The 18,261-nt window shown below is 36.0% G+C and overlaps 1 protein-coding gene across 1 annotated transcript; it reads left to right on the forward strand.

Annotated features, from left to right (window-relative positions):
• The first annotated feature begins 5,029 nt into the window (after positions 1-5,029).
• On the forward strand, positions 5,030-16,961 carry LOC127958191 (neuronal acetylcholine receptor subunit beta-2). Its single transcript, XM_052557010.1, has 7 exons — positions 5,030-5,349; positions 9,237-9,382; positions 10,326-10,370; positions 10,648-10,757; positions 12,307-13,252; positions 15,136-15,278; positions 15,473-16,961. The coding sequence occupies exons 1-7, from the start codon at positions 5,286-5,288 to the stop codon at positions 15,486-15,488; spliced, it is 1,470 nt and encodes a 489-aa protein (XP_052412970.1). The 5' UTR covers positions 5,030-5,285; the 3' UTR covers positions 15,489-16,961.
• Positions 16,962-18,261: the final 1,300 nt, after the last annotated feature.

Genomic DNA, 18,261 nt, shown 5'->3' on the forward strand with positions numbered 1-18,261 from the left:
TTAGCTGTTTTAAAGCCAAATTATGTAATATGTGATTATATGTGTCTATGTGATTTGTGCACAAACAAGGAGTTTTTGTGTGAGGATGGCTGGGAGAATTTTATAAAATATTAATTTATCGAGACAACACAACTAAAGGATTTTAACAATTTCAACAAATTTAATAGTGAATTTTCAAGCAAATATTTTTTTTTTATATATAAATTATTATTTGTAGAAAACAGCATGACAGACTTGCATGTGAAGCTTTAATATTTCAGTGTTTTTAAGAATCATAATTAATCAGTAATATCTGTCATGTTGGTTGAAGAGAGCTACTTTGATGGCCAAACAAACAACAAAAAGAACCCTACCCTACCTAATTAGTAATGGGTAATAGATACCTTTGGTGAAGGATTACATTTTTTAGTCCTTCATGATAAGACAAGGTTACTGAAAAAGAAGGCTTTGCTGGAGAGAAGAATACCTGGCCGTAGGCAGGATCATAATGTACTTTTCATTAATGGTGAACAAAATCTGTGAGAGATGTCATGGGATGATGTCACACTGCCAGTTTATTCAATATTTAAAAATCAGGAGATGAATAAGAGAGAGAAAAAGTTTCAGACTTGCAGAAATAAATACAAATAAAATAAAATAAATAAATAAACCATACAAACCCCCAGCCAAGTGTCTATATGCTTGCATGCAAGTAAAATATATTGCTGATATAGTCAAATTGACAGCAAAGCAGTGCCAAAGCTAGCATTTCTATGACAGGAAATAAGTTTGGGTATGGGTGTATATTTGGATATGTGTGTGCATGACAGACAGTGTCAGAGATAGTCCCAATTACACTTTCCTCACCTCTAAATTGCTCTGCACTGACCCCCTGAAACGGATTTGACCCTTGGTTATGCAGCGGTCAGGGCTAAAGCTTTCTGCTGTCTTTGACCTCATGGTCTTGCTGACACTTTCATGAAATATTTCAGCTGAATGAGCAGAATCATATTCAACGAGGAAGAATGACACTATTGGCACCAAACAGAATTACAAAGTACAGCTGTTTCCAAACACGTTTAAAACAAATAGGTAATACCACTTCAAACTCATGAGTTGAAATGTTTTCCAAGGAGAGGCTCTTAGAAGTATACTATTTTTTAACATAAAAATATATAGGCCATACTGGGTTCACTCTTATAAGCAAGAGTGAATTGTAGACCCCTAGATCACTGATCGCTGTCCAAAGGGGAATTTGGAGGCCAAGGCAATACCTTGAGCTCTTTGTCATGTTCCTCAAATCATTCCTGAACAATTTTTGCAGTGTGGCAGGATGCATTATCTTGCTAAAAAAAAGGCCACTGCCACCATTACTATGAAATGATACACAAGGAAAATGAAAATTCTCTCATAATTTACTAAACCTCATGTCACCCTAGATGTGTGTCTGACTTTATTCTGTGGAATGCAGCAAAATCTTTGATAAACTGTAAGCGAGTGCAGGTCTCTCAATGTTGATGCTTCTGAAACCTATCAAAACAAACTCCACAGTAATTCATAAAACAGCTGATGAATCAATGCTGATGAGAAAAACGGTCCTTCTGCATCTCTGGTTGCGCAAATGTTAATGTTTACGTCTATGAACTCTTAAAACTGCATTCGGCAGTAGGCCGGGAAGCAATGGTTTATAATTCAAATAGTTAAAAAAATAGCAATTTTCTCAAACACACCTATCTTTTTGCTTTAGAAGAAAACATTTTTATCAACTGGGGTCATAGTTGGATTGCTATTGTATTCATTTTGCATGGCATCAAATATAAGGGACCCATGAACATGCACTGTATGTTTCACGCCCGTGGACTCATTATGCTGTGTTTTTTCCTCCATGTTTTCCATGTCCCATGTTGATTGTCTCATTCCATGCACCTGTGTTTAGTAATTATCTGTAGTATTTAAGTTCCAGTCTTTGTGTCTCTCCTCTGTCGGGCCTACATCGTCAATATCTGCTATGTTTCTTGCTCCTATTCTGGATTTCCCTTGTGTTTCGAGAAATTAAAGGATTATTAATCGTGCTCCTTGTCTCCTCCTGTAGTGAATTGTGACATTATGGACTCACAGCAATTAATTATTTTTCTAAGAATCTCTGTTTGTGTTCCACAGAAGAACCAAAGTCATGCATTTGGGATGGCTTGAGGGTGAGCAAATGGAGAATTTTCATTTTTGGACTTTAAAACTCGGTGTGTGTAAGATTTTCAAGCATTATATATGTGGTGTCCACATGCATTTGTGTAAGTTGTATTTGAAATGTTGTGAAAAGTATCAGCTGTTTGTTTTTGCCAGAAGGTTTGTTGGATGGACGATGGATCAGAACTGAAATGTCACCTTTCTTAGAAAACAGGTGTTTGTCCTCCAGGAATAAGTATAAAACTGGCACATCCAATGAATCATCTCTTACCATTTTTTTAATCTGTACAAAACCCCTCAGATATTACAGTAATCTGTCTCTCACACCTATTTGCCCGTCAATCTCTTTTACTGTGGGCCACACAATGCGAGATGTGATTCAAGTCCATTACGACAGATTGGAATCTCCATCATCCCGTAAATGGGATGTGTGTGCAGAACACAATTTACCCAACACTCCTGTCATAACCCCCATCTACACACAGCAGCCACAGCTTTGATTGAAATTAATGACTCTGTGTGAAACATCTGTATGTGTTTTTAAAGCAGCAACGGATCTATGGGTAATTACAGTACATGAGACACAGACTGAGGATGCTGGTAAACACTGTTGAAGAAATGTTAAACTCTTAGAAGAGTGTGCCATAATAGCATGAAAATGTCAGTAATGTTTAATGTGTTAACGTTAACTGTAAAGATCATGAGCAATATTGATAGCACTTCATTTTACATTCTTGTTTTACATGTATGCACTATCTACTTACTAATTATACTAACCCTAACCTTAACCCATATTAAGTCCAAGTAGGTCCTTATATTACTCAGTACTTTCTTGTGTAAGTTCACTGTAAGTGCACATACTTTAAAATAGTTTATCCACTGCATTGTGATAATATCTATGTACACATTTTACATGCAAGTTGTATAAACAATGGATAATAGTACATTTATACAGTACATGAATAAATGCTGTAAAATTAATTGCTGGTTCATGATACTGTATGCATAAACCAATGATAACACAATTACCATGATTATGAAGTGTTACCATGCCATTAAAATGTAAATAAAACATGATCAGATGTGTCTTTCTGGATGTCATGCAACAATAAGCTGATGAATCTCTATAGTATATTGTTTTTGTATTAGTATTAACTAAAAAAGCATCCTCTTGAAGGAGGCCAATTCTAAATCAGGTTGTGACTCTAAACAGGTTTATGCATTAGATCCTCTAGATACCAAATACATCAATTCTTGTGCAGTGTTGCCACATTACACATCTTTATAAGCTTCAACATTAATATCAATATATACACTAGGTATCCCACTGAAATCAGAGTCTCAGATATGAGTGACACAATGAAACATCATCAGTCTGTATTTATTGTAGAGTCTATATGAAAGTGTGTGTGCAGTGTGGAGATTATTCTATGCTGTGAACAAGATTCTGCTTTTAACAGTTGGCGGGTTACCTGCTGTGGTTATAGAAAGCAGAAGCTTGCCTTTTAAAGCTTTAACCTCACTGCCTCTCCTTGTGTTTGTGTGTCAGTGTGCGTGTGAGAGACAAAGAGCAGGCGTATGCAGAAACCTTATGACTATTCAAACTAAAGATATCTTATACATGCCTCTTTTGACTATAACTATACCTCAAAGAAAGGCATCATTGTCTAAAATGTAGCAGAAATCATCATTCACATGTATACAGTACATACAAAGTGGCTTATTTGCTATAAACTGATTATTATATAATCATCTGCCAACCCTCATGCTATGAGAAAATTGTTTTGCTGGCATGCAACAAAGGTTATCACTTATTATTATTGTTTTAGCAGTTGGTGATCACTGTATGTTAAGTTCAGGTTCAGGTTGATGTTTATAAATAAAAAGGAAAAAAGCAGGGGTCTGAACCCTTGTTTCCTTGAAATGTTAATGATCTATTACACTTCTGTTATACTTTTCCCCACTGGTCGTGTCTTTACTCATCTGAAGAAGTGAGCCAGAACAATAATTAGTGTCACCCAGAAAGGTTTTTGGTGTTAAGGGTGCTCAGGTTCCTGGACAGCCTTTTTAAAACGACATTAAAATAGAATATTTCAGTAGATAATAGAAAGTAGATAAATAGAGGACATCTTTTTTGGCAGGTATACAGTATGTGGGTCAGCAACAAAAGTTGTGGATTAATATTATTTAATGAACTTGAAATAACACTGAACAGTTGTATTTTTATTAACTAACATTAACAAAGATTAATACATAATGCATTGCTCATTGTTAGTCAATGCATTTACTAATGTGACCTTAAGGTAAAATATTACTACAATATTTCTAAACGTTTTAATCAAAGTTGGAATAGACTTTCAATGGACTGACAGAAATCTCTCAGGTTTCATAAAAATATATTCAATATAGTCTTACGGATTTGGAACAACCTGACGACAGAAAGTAGACAGTTTTTATTTTATTTTTTTTTATTTAATGATTGATAAGGCGAGAAATCCTAAAATGACGTAACATAGCTTATTGAAGCTGATGATAATAATCATATTTTTGAGTCCTGGAGTCCCATATGAGACTGTATCATTGTTCTCACAGATCCCTGCACTGCATCTGAAGATTACTCAGCCAGAAATACATTCAATCATATAAGTGCATACTATAAGAACATTGTTATTGCCTAAGTATGTGAGCATTAAAAGGTGACGTGTGTGTTGCGTGTCAGTTCTCGCGCTTAAAAGTTTACATGGAGCCGTCTACAGTTTACTGTCATTTGCTTTCTTGTTGTCAGGAAACATGTTTGCAACAGCCGCGTCTCTTTCTCGTTAAGACACACGCACTGACTTGATGAAAGGCTAAAGCGCGCTTCAAATGTTAGCGCGCGTAATCTGACCGGAGTCTGTGGACGGGCTCGCGCTTCTCTCGGCGCACTGGAGTACATTGCCTTAACGCGAGCAAAACATTTGTCGATGATTGAGAGACGGCTGCTGAATGCTGAGAGAGAAAGAGCAAAGCCCGGAGCACAGAGAATAACCCTCGGCTAGGGTAAAGCACCACAGCGCCCGTCCTGGAGAGTGCACTGGACATCACTGTGAACCTTCACCCAGGACAGAAAGAGAGAGAGAGAAATGGTCTTCGTGATGGCATCAAAGTGGCTTATTTGTTTCTGCCTACTTTGGCTCTGCGTGACAAGTAAGAGGCTATTGCATACTTGTTTTTAAATACATTTATTATAATGGTTTGTCAAATAGACACTAGTCAAATATTCAGAAATAGCAGCACGCAAAAAATAAGCATGCATTATTTTATTTTATTTTATTACTGACATTGGTAACATGGTGTTACCAGTCTCTCTCTCTCTCTCTCTCTCTCTCTCTCTCTCACACACACACACACACTCTCTCTCCTAATGGATGCATGCGTTCATGTGGGACACATGTGCATAGTAGAAGACTTGTTGATTAAGTTTAAGTGTCAATTGTTTATTAAGTAGGTCAAATACTATTCTTTGAGTTTTTGTGCTTCTGAACTTCAGGAAGGTCATAGTGATTTTTTTACAGTTTGAATCTTATGCTCTGTAAATATACATATTGCTCCAGAAGACTTGGATTATAGTGCCTGCGTTATAAGAACCACTTTTGATGTTTTATTTTGTTTGGTAATTGTTGAAGCTTAACGGTGCTTGGTCCCCATCCACTTTCATTAAAAAGAGCAGCATGAACATTCTTTTAACTATTTCTGTGTTCCATGCAATTTTAATTAATTAATTTATTTTATATTCAATGTTTATTATTATGCCATGTGTCTGTGTAGGGTTAGACAAATATATATATATATATATATATATATATATATATATATATATATATTATTCACTTATAAGTTGCCATATGACCTTAGACTTTTTTTTTTTTTTTTTTTTTTTCATATTTCCAGTTTTGGAATGTATAAGTAAAGGAAGCATAAATAAAGGTTAATTGAAGGCCTTAGCAAATGTTATTAAAATATTCACTGTACTCTAACAGCAAAATCTAAAATATAATGTTAATGTAAAAAAAAAATGCTTGCTATTTTTTTAATAATGCACAAAGCGCTATAAAAGTGATATAAATGTACAATAAATAATATACATTTTGAAAGAAAATATATTTTGTAGTTACATCACCAAACTGTTAAGAGTCCAGAAGTTAGATTCTTATATTGAAATTCTGTTGAAGCCTTGATTTGGATTAATTTCATAACAAGCATCGTGGCTATTTTTCAGAATTACTGGTGATATTGTGATTACTAGTGTCCACAACCAGGCAAAAGACTATATTAAATATCTTAAAATGATCAAATATATATGTAATAGATCCTAAAATGCAGGATTACGATCGATGTGCAGATATAACCTGGGATAAGACCTATACATAATGTGAGGGATGAGAGCACTTAACCCCCACTAACATCCATTAACATCAGAGCAAGCTTTACAAAAACACACAACCTCTTCAGAAGCAGTTCAGTCACATGCACAAAAATCACAGCTCAGCTGAATAGCCTCAAACACACAGACATAACGTGGTAATTGTAGCAGTATGACATCTTTCATCTTTAATTATCAGCTCTTTCAAGAGTTGTTGTGCATGTTTGTGTGCATGTCTTTTACTCAGGCTTTCTATCCACCTTAGTTTTCCCGTAAGAGCGGGTGTGGCCATTTGTAAATTTTATGAGTCTGGCTTCCGGTGTCCTGCACTTCCAGCTATTTTTAGCTGTACAAAACAGCTTGTTTTGCTGCTTGAAAAGCAAACAATTGTGTCTTAAAATTTTATTTTAATGTATTATCTTAATCGTGAACACACTTGTTTGTAGTGCAAACAGTTTTACTGTTCCGTGCATGTTGTTATATTCTTCTCGTTATTTCCCCACAGCAGCTAATGAACCAGAAGTCTGGCACATTCACAGAAAACGCCTTTCTTCCACGTTGAAAAAAGGCAGATAAGTTTGCACTTAAAAGTATAAACCTGCATTAAAAATGTGCACCTGAAGAGAAGCACCTAAAGAGATACAAGGACTATCTTACTTAATGCAAGAGTAGCACAATTTGGTAAAAGAAAATTATCTACAAGGCTCAAAAGTAAATATGAGCACACTACTGACATCAAGAAAGTAAAGATCATCAATATATTTTCTGTAGTATGATGTAAAACCTGGCTAACAGCTTAAAAGACAGCAGCAGTTTCATGCCTTATGGATCAATAAATTATAAGTCAAAAACACTGTGTATATTATGGCAGTTGTGGCCTAATGGTTAGCCAGTCAAGCTGGTAACCCAAAGGGAGTGGGTTTGAGTCTCGGTAGTGGCAGCTTATGTGATGTGCAAATTCTGTGTAAAAGGCTATTAAATCTACCTGTGTCAACTGGTTTATGCTTATGCCATTATGACCTTTCTCTGAGAAAATTTAACGGATTAGGCTTGAACATGCCAACGTGCATTGTCTAAAATGTAAAATATGAAATTCTTGTTTATTTATAAACATTGTCATCATTTTCTAAGGAGATTTGGTACTCTCTGTTACTGCATTTGAATCCACTGCAGCTCATATAGACAATGAAAGAATGGCAAATAGATAAATCAATAAAATGGATATTAGAGTCAGATGATGCTGCAGATGTTTTGTCTGTCTGACGAAGCATTAAGCTAGAAATGGTGGTAACAAACAGATGGGTCTGAGATTAGAGATATTAGGTCAGACACACATACAGTATATGGTCACACACTGATGCTCTTTCCAGAGGCTTTTGCATGGGTATAACATCCTTGAGGACTGAGTTACACATAAACACACACATAAACTGATGTGAAGTGGATCAGGACCTTTCTTTGCTTAAAGGGAAAAGCCATGCAAAGTGACTAAAGCTCAGCATAGCCACAGAAGCTCAAAGGTGTGTGTGTCTTCCTGTGCGGAACAGATCCAACGGAGTCTGACACACTCTTGGATTCATGATGGAAACTAGGTGTGTGTGTGTGTGTGTGTGTGTGTGTGTGTGTGTGTGTGTCAGTATTCTGTTTTGAGAGGAGGAGCACAGTCACTGGAGATCTTATCCACATGCAGTGAGGAGGAAATGACGTGTGTGTGTGTGTGTGTGTGTGTGTGTGTGTGTGTGTGTTGCTACCGGCTTGGCAAGTCATTGTTTTGCCATGTCATTGGCACACCCCCTCCACAGCATTGGTGGTCTTATGAGTTATGATGGGATAAGATGCGGAGAAAAATGATTCTGACATGTTTGTGGTTTTTTGCTCTACAGTGAAAGCAGATTACATGCAGCTTAGCAGACACCTCTGACCTTTTCATGATTTTCTCAAAAGCTCCAGAACTATAACTGTAGGAGATAGCACTGCTTTATAACTTCAATGTCTTTTCATGATTTGATGTTTGACATTTAAAGACAATTACTGTAAAAGATTTGGGCAAACAGACACTAGATGCAAAGCTAGAACGGTCTAGAATCATATTAAACAAGATTATTGGAGGATGTTTTACCAGAAAATGCTTTCAGATTTTCATCTTTAAAATTTCACGTTTAATACAATGTGTTACTTGCCATTTTTGAGTTAAATTTGTTTCTACACCTTTTTTAATGTCATTTTTTCTGATGTAATAATTCTTCTCTAATTCTTCTTCCTATTATTATTATTATTTTGGCAAATCAGTCATAATTTAGTTCATTTATAGTAATTTATAAAATAAAGTTAACACAATAATCTGCTCTAAAATGTGCAGCTCAGACTGTTAAAAAAGTCAAATGTCAGAAATCCAAGGATTTCAGAACGACCTGTTTTTAGTTTTACAACGTCTTTGATCAAGGAAAATGTCAAAATCCTACATCTCTATGTCAAAAATCCATCAAGACACTCACATCGATCACAAAAAGTCACAAAAATACTTTCTTTTATGTTCTAGCGAACATACAGTCATATACTGCACTGAAAATGTTATATATACACAAACACAAACATACACACACATGCATAGATAGACAGATAATATCACACCTTTACTTTAGCATTTATTGTTTGTGTTTGTGTATTTTAGGGTCTCTTGCTGCTGATGCTGAGGAGAGGCTGGTAGATTTTCTGCTCGGTCCTGAGCGTTACAATAAACTTATCCGTCCTGCGGTCAATAAGAGTCAGCAGGTCACTATTGGCATCAAAGTCTCTCTTGCACAGCTCATTAGTGTGGTAAGTATGTCTCATATGCACACACAGAAAACTCAAAATATTCAAGAAGAGGTGTGCAACTCAAGGTCCACTGTTTCGCAGAGTTTAGCTCCAACTCTAAACATACACACTTGCTTGTGTGATTTATTATACGTGATATCAGCATCATAAATATATACAGTACAATCTCATGACCTAACATATACTGTATAAACCTTTTTTAAGTGACTCTGGGTAGGAGTGTGTGCTAAATGTCCTAAATATAAATGATTTATACATTTCTTTTTAAAAGTTTATGTCTTCATTGTCACATGATCCTTCGGAAATCATTTTAACATGCTGATTTGCTGCTTTTTAATGAAGTGTAGATAGCGTTTAAGTGTTTTTCACCCCAGAATTCTTTGATGAGCAGAAATAAAAATACTGAATAAAAATATCAGTTTCATTCTGACTCAAACTTTATAGCTAATATTTAATATTTACTGATATTTCAATAAGTAACATTTAAGGCATTTTGCATACAATCGTGTGAGTGTGTGTATAAATGGTGCATTTAATGTTCATGTCACAAGCACACAATTGCATTTGAGCCGTGGTGCAGCGGTAACATGCCTGTGACACATTAGAGACTTAAGGTCATTCACACTGACAGGTAAAATCACATTGACGCTCTGTTGTAACCAGGCACAGTGCCAAACAGTGACAAGCGACAAAACAATCTGTTACTATTTTTGTCTTGTTGCACTGGGTAGCCCCGCCCTCTGTGGAATCTCATTTGTTCAGATCTGTGCTTCACACAGCTGTAAATTAGAGCAAATCATTCACATGCTTTAACCCTTTCCTGTCACTTCTAGATAGAACTCAGTGTTAGTGCTCACACGGTTGATGCATCTTGTGTCATTCCGCTTGATTATTTTCTATTAATTTTTCCGCTGTTACATGCAATGTTCTGCTCCTTTTATAGAATGAGAGGGAACAAATCATGACGACGAATGTGTGGCTGACTCAGGTGAGCTCACCTGCTATGCCTGTGCTCTCATCTGGATAGTGTTATAAAACACAGTCTAATCAGCTGTCAAACACATGAGTGCATTTACTGCATGTGTCAAATTTGAGTTGTAATTCAATTATAGTTCACTTTTAGGTCATTTCTAAAAGTGAGGGAAAATCCTGTTTAACCAAGTGAATGCATTTAGCTGTTCTGTTAAAAGTGTGCTTGGTAGCAATTCTGGTAAATTGTCTAACCCACGTTGAAAAGTTTTAACCACACTTTACTCTCTCTGTAGGAGTGGACTGACTACAGACTGGTGTGGGACCCGAATGAGTATGAAGGCATCAAAAAACTACGAATACCATCACAGCACATCTGGCTTCCTGATATAGTACTCTATAACAAGTATGCTATAACTGTGACCAGTACATTTATATATCATTAGCACATCTCTACTGTCTATAGACTTAGTTTGGTATCAATAAGAGTTTTAATTTCTTTTGAAGGTCTCTTCTGCGCACCAAGGCTGCATTTATTTGATAAAAAAATTCAGAAAAACTGGATTTTGTGAAATAATATAAATAAAGGAATATGTTATTGCTGAGTAAGTACTGATAATAGTATGCACTATAGTGTGCACTGATACACACTTTCATTCAGTATAGTTATGCAATCTTACATGTGTATCGTAATGTTTGATGAATTAATGTTTTATTTGGAATAACTTTGTTTTTGCAGTTATTAGTACCACAATAATACATTTCCTGCAGCTTTTTTCAGTTCTTATTAAGGCCATGGGATGTTGTGAGACCTGATGCATAGCAGTGTTTAGTGTCAAACACAATACAACAAGCAAACTGTCACTGTTACACAAGATTAGATAATTATGCCAGAAAGTTGCCAAAAGTAAGAGCAGTCTCCCTTGTTGCTGTTGTTTCATGTCGTTCACGTTTACGGTCTTGACAAAGCTCAGAAGAATGAAGAAAAAAATAAGTATGACAAGCAAAATGTTTAAAGTGTTTGATTTAGGTCAGATGGTTGTTCCTTGTGGAAGTAATATGTGTTATATAACCTCTATTTTAGTAGATAAAAATAAAGGATGCATTTACGCATGTTCATTGCTTAAATGGCTAAATTTGGTGGGATGAGACGTTAGTTATCTTAAGAGGCATTTCTTCATGTAAAGAGACACTGGCGCATCGAATCCTTTGCTTAAATAAGCATTGAATTTCTATGATAATTTTAATTGAAAAGCTGTACACTAATATTTTCAAGGGCATAGAGGGGGAGCGATCCCGGATTAAAGATCTGTTAATTAATGCATAATAACCAGGAACTGTGTGTGAAGAGGAGGCGTTCTCAGCATCTCATATTCATGGGTTTTTCAAAACGGGGGCTATGATTTAAGTTAACCACACACACACACACACACACACACACACACACACACACACACACACACACACACACACACACACACATTTAGTAATTTAGAAGATGCTTTGTCCAAAGTGACTTACATTTATAATAATATACCTAACCTAACCCTAAGATGCCAAATTTGATATTTTTATAGTTTAATTTTCAAGAAACAATGAGATTAATAACAATTATTTTAAATAAAAAATGTATGTACTAATAAATAAATAAATAAAATTGCATATTAAATTAGTCTAAATCTAACATTACATTAATAGTGGTTATATCGTAAAATTGTTGTTATTTAGAAAAAAACTTTTTTATTTACATAAATTGTTTATTTGTTATTTATAATATATTTGCATAAAATAAAAATATATTTTAAATAAAAAATGAATGATAAATAAATAAAGTAAATAAATATAGAATGCATTTAGAACTGCATACATTATCCCAGTGTAACTCCCTTTTTGTTCTTTAGGAATACACAGAATACAGTTGATTGATATTCATAATATTCATTTTTTTCTTACAGTGCTGATGGTGTATATGAAGTTTCATTTTACTGCAATGCCGTAGTCTCCAACACTGGGGATATTTTCTGGCTCCCTCCTGCCATCTACAAGAGCGCCTGTGCTATAGAAGTCCGTAACTTCCCTTTCGATCAACAGAACTGCACGCTTAAATTTCGCTCTTGGACCTATGACCGCACAGAACTCGATCTTGTCTTGACGTCTGATTTTGCCAGTCGCGATGACTACACACCCAGCGGCGAATGGGATATCGTGTCCCTCCCTGGCAGAAAAAACGAAGACCCCAATGACCTCACATATCTGGATATCACATACGACTTTGTGATTAAACGCAAACCTCTCTTCTACACGATTAACCTTATCATTCCATGCGTCCTCATCACGTCTCTTGCAATTCTGGTTTTCTACCTCCCTTCAGACTGTGGAGAGAAGGTGACACTATGCATGTCGGTTCTTCTGGCTCTTACTGTGTTTCTGCTCCTGATATCGAAGATCGTTCCACCAACATCATTAGCTGTTCCATTAATAGGAAAGTATCTGATGTTTACGATGGTGCTGGTCACATTTTCTATTGTGACGAGTGTGTGTGTGCTCAACGTGCACCACCGTTCTCCATCGACACACTACATGCCCGAGTGGGTCAAGTGTGTGTTTCTTCATAAGCTTCCTGCTTTCCTTCTGATGCGACGGCCTGGAAGGTCTAATGTACGGGAAAGGTTTCGACGGAAACATCAACGGAAATCATTCTCATCTCATCAGGATGGAGACTCGTTCTTCTTAACTGATGACCCTGGGCGTGTGTGCGGGGCTTGGAGGGTCGGTGACCTCCCTGAGGGGTCAGAGTTCAGGCAGAGAGTGAAAGTCAGGCACGACCAAGATGTGGATGAGGCCATAGATGGTGTGAGGTTCATTGCTGAACATATGAAGATTGAGGATGACGATGAAGGGGTGAGATGTGGATTTGTATTTTATTGACTGATTGACTTTATTGATTTATTTATTACTGAGTTTGAGTGGAGTAGAGTTTTAGTGAATCAACAATACAGCACAACAATTGCTGATATGATGAATCTTATGGGTTGGTTCTTTTTAGTAAATAAAAAATCATGCAGAGGAACTGGTGTAGCCTATTCCCGAACAAATGACTCTTATGGGCAATTTCTTTTAGTGAATAAAAAAAAAAAACATGTAGCACAGCCAGTGGTGTCTAAATCTTGAACAAATGACTCTTATAGTAGCTGGTTCTTAGTGAATTAAAAAACATGCAGAACAAATGGGGTAAATTGATTCCTGAGCAAATGACTCTTATGAACCGGTTCATTTTAGTGGATCAAAAAACATGTTGCACAACCGGTGTGAGCTGATTCCATAAACAAATTACTCTTATGATTCGGTTCATTTTAGTGGATCAAAAAACATGTTGCACAACCGGTGTGAGCTGATTCCCGAACAAAGGACTCTTATGAGTCGGTTCATTTTTGTGAATCAAGAAACATGTAGCACAACCGGTGTGATCTGATTCCCCAACAAATTACTCTTATGAGTTGGTTCCTTTTAGTGGATCAAAAAACATGTTGCACAACCGGTGTGATCTGATTCCCGAACAAATGACTCTTATGAGTCGGTTCATTTTAGTGGATCAAAAAACTTGTAGCACAACGGGTGTGATCTGATTCCCGAACAAATGACTCTTATGAACCGGTTCATTTTAGTGGATCAAAAAACATGCAGCACAACCGGTGTGATCTGATTCCCGAACAAAGGACTCTTATGAGTCGGTTCATTTTAGTGGAACAAAAAACATGCAGCACAACCGGTGTGAGCTGATTCCCGAAAACAAATGACTCTTATGAGTCGGTTCATTTTAGTGAATCAAAAAACATGCAGCACAACCGGTGTGATCTGATTCGGTTCATTTTAGTGAATCAAAAAACATGCAGCACAACCGGTGTGATCTGATTCCCGAACAAATGACTCTTATGAGTCGGTTCATTTTAGTGGATCAAAAAACATGTAGCACAACCGGTGTGATCTGATTCGGTTCATTTTAGTGAATCAAAAAACATGCAGCACAACCGGTGTGATCTGATTCCCGAACAAATGACTCTTATGAGTCGGTTCATTTTAGTGGATCAAAAAACATGCAGCACAACCGGTGTGATCTGATTCGGTTCATTTTAGTGAATCAAAAAACATGCAGCACAACCGGTGTGATCTGATTCCCGAACAAATGACTCTTATGAGTTGGTTCATTTTAGTGGATCAAAAAACATGTAGCACAACCGGTGTGATCTGATTCGGTTCATTTTAGTGAATCAAAAAACATGCAGCACAACCGGTGTGATCTGATTCCCGAACAAATGACTCTTATGAACCGGTTCATTTTAGTGGATCAAAAAACATGCAGCACAACCGGTGTGAGCTGATTCCCGAACAAATGACTCTTATGAGTTGGTTCATTTTAGTGGATCAAAAAACATGTAGCACAACCGGTGTGATCTGATTCGGTTCATTTTAGTGAATCAAAAAACATGTATCACAACCAGTGTGATCTGATTCAAGAGTTCAAGATGCAGATTATGAATTTTAACAGTACAAATTTATAACATTTTACATGCTGTTTAATATGCAAACTATTATATTAAAATGATGCTGCCTCTTAACACTCAAATGTCATAAAACATTAAAAGTGTAAACATATATTTATAATTATGCATTATTGGAATCATCACATATTTTGTAAATGAAATCAAATACTAAAAAATGCATATTTGTAATGGTAATGAATATTTAAGTAAGTTTGAGTTTTTTTTTTTTTTTTTGGTTTGCAGATCATTGAGGACTGGAAGTATGTAGCCATGGTGATCGACCGGCTCTTCCTCTGGATTTTTATCCTGGTGTGTGTCGTCGGCACACTCGGACTCTTTGTTCAGCCTCTCTTTCAGAGCTACAACACCCCCGTGGCAGAAGAAGTGTGAGTCACATCTTTCTCTCTCTACTCCTTCTCTTTTATTCATGATAGAGGAGAGCAAGTGCCTTCCAGAGTTTTGTAAACTTCTGCATTTAACAATAGTGTCACCTTCGATGTGGAAAAGTTTACTGATGCATCTGCCTCTCTCTGTCCTTCCCTGCCTTTTCCCATCATATTCTTCTCTTTCCCATTTGCAGATATGGGGATTTCTAAAATATCCACTGAGTGATCCTGTGACTTTGGGGCATACCAGCTTTGACATATCACAAACACAAATCCACATTAACGTTCAGCAGAACCGAACCATTGTGGGACGAATTCACTAAACTGTTGCATTAGCGTGTGGTGTTTCAGCGCAAACTTAGGAATTTTATTCACCAACCACCCGCAATACAGTTTAAGCAGCACATAATAATTTTTTTGAAAACCTCTTTTCTATGCAAATTAGGCTTCTTATAGCATGTGTATTAACGTTGTGCTATTATCGTCCACAGGAAGCTGGCTGTAAACACAATTGTATGTAAACAGATACCGATTTACATTTTCTACTGATCGTGGTAGCAGTAAATTATCAAATGATGATTAATTGGAGTAGAGTGTTATAATCAGCCGTAAAATCAGCCATTACTCAATTTGCATAATTTCTTTAGATGCAGATAAACACATTTGCTGGTTCTGTTCCTTCTTAGTGAATTCCTTATGTGTGTCACATGACAAACAGTCTCAACGCTATAAACCAATGATCCTGTTTCTTTAATTAAAGGTGCTGTATGTAATTTTTTTGACTATAGTAAAGCATACAAATGCCATAATTGATTTGCAGATATTTAGGAAACGCTTAATATACTTGTTTCTCTGAAAAGCAATGCTACAGTCTACTTTTAATGTGCATTCTGTGTCAGAATGTCTGTTTTTGTTTTGGTGTGTGTGATTCCTTACACAGTCATGGAATCCAGCAACACAAATTGGGTCAGAGATCACAGATTCTATCCAACCTAAAAAGCTTTGGATCCAACTAAAAATCTCTGTTTCGAGAGGAATAATTAAACATGGATGAATCATCTTGTCAGCTTAAATTGTAAGGCTCGCTGCCTTCATTTGTCAGTTGAATTCTCCCTGTCGCACGTTCTCAATCTGACAACCCAGACTCCTCGAGTCTGAGGAGGATGTACCGGAGAAACAATATTTTTAAACTATATATTTTAACTACTAGCTCAAAATTACATACTGCACCTTTAAGAGTTTCTCATTTGAGCAATAAAAGTCAGCTGTCATCTTTGCAGCCAAATTGTTGTACAACATTTATATGGTTTATGTAGTGTTCACTTTTATGTTTTTTTCAAGGCACACATTCACTTATATCAAAGAAGGGTTTACAGGGTTTCAAGAGCAGGATTATCAGAGACCTTGATGCAAGAACTAATTTTCTAAGACGTTTTTTCTCCTCTTTGCTTGACCTCATACAAATGCATTGACACAAACTGTAGTTCACTCAGTATTGTTTGAAATGAACATTTGATTAATGGCTATAAGTGGTTTTCCAGAATTGAAGCACATTTTAATTGCCTTAAAAGAAAGTTTCATGCTGTGATTGATCACTTCACCACCACAAAAGTATGATCAATAGACTTTCCAAAATAAGCATTGTAGTTAATAAAATAATACAATAAATATTTTTTTCCTTCATGTGAGAGCTGTTTTTTTTATTTCTGCATTTTCTTTGTATTTATTTTATTGCACATTCAATATTAATGCTCCATCTTTGAATCGAGAGGGTCCATTTACAAGTGCACACAAATGCATTTTTCCTCGTGGACAATCTTTCATTATTGATATTTGGTTTATATATTACACACATATAATACACACTGTGGTGCTTATCTGTTTTATAGTGACGATGTGTCTGAGGTATCAACACATAGACAGAGTTTTACCCTTTTAACTGATGCTTCGGTAACATGCAGGCACTGGGTAGCATAATAAATGTAGATGCTTTCGCTAATCTTCCTTCCGACATTAGCATGGAAAATATTCCATTGCTATGGAAACCACTAAGATATGGGTGTGCACTCATTTTAAAGTGGCCTTCCCCATGTCAATCATATTCCCTGTAGAGGGATAAATCCTTCAAGTGGTAATGACGAAAGGTAGAGCTTTATCATTTTAAATACTACCATGAATGTGCAATTACATTATTAAAATTGCCTTTAATAACCTTTTTTTGGAGGGGGGGGGGACTTGATATGCAGTATATAATTTTATGTGCACATTATTCTTCAAACGTAAAAAAATATATATTTAAACAAACCCTGTATATGTGTGTGTGCGTGTATGGGTGTATACACACACACACACACACACACACACATATATAAAACATAATATGCATGTAAATATCGTTTGTCACTCAGTTGAAAAAAATTTTATGCAATGCATTACATTAATGATTAAGAGATGTACTAATAAACATTCCTCAAAATATGTATTTGACTGTAATATGATGTTTCTAAAAAATGTATGGATAATCAAGTAAACTTTGCTTCATTCCAGTAAGTTTTCAGTTTGAAATACTACTAATAATATAAAATGTATTCTTACCAGTACTTTATGAAAATCGTTAAATATTCCACAACAAAAAGGCATGCACAACAAAACCTAAAGGGGGAACTTTTCAGAATGTAAGACCTCAAATATATATTATGAACCATCAATCAGACGACAGAAGGCATGTAGTAGTTTGTGCACAAAGTTTAGATCATAAAGATAATTTAGAAGGCATCAGAGTTTTGTGTATCAAATATGAGTGCAATGCTTGGATCCCTGCCATAAATTAACCATCTGAGAGAAACTTGTCATCAGCATTTGAACCAGTGAGACAAAGTACAAAAGCAGACTGTAATGCTTCAAAGCTGTCCGCACCTTCACAATTTAGCTTTTCTCTAGAAATTTTAACTATTCTCTGCATGCTTTTTTCACCCTTGAAATT

The sequence above is a fragment of the Carassius gibelio genome, chromosome A1 (genome assembly GCF_023724105.1).
Source record: "Carassius gibelio isolate Cgi1373 ecotype wild population from Czech Republic chromosome A1, carGib1.2-hapl.c, whole genome shotgun sequence".
NCBI classification, from domain to species: Eukaryota; Metazoa; Chordata; class Actinopteri; order Cypriniformes; family Cyprinidae; genus Carassius; species Carassius gibelio.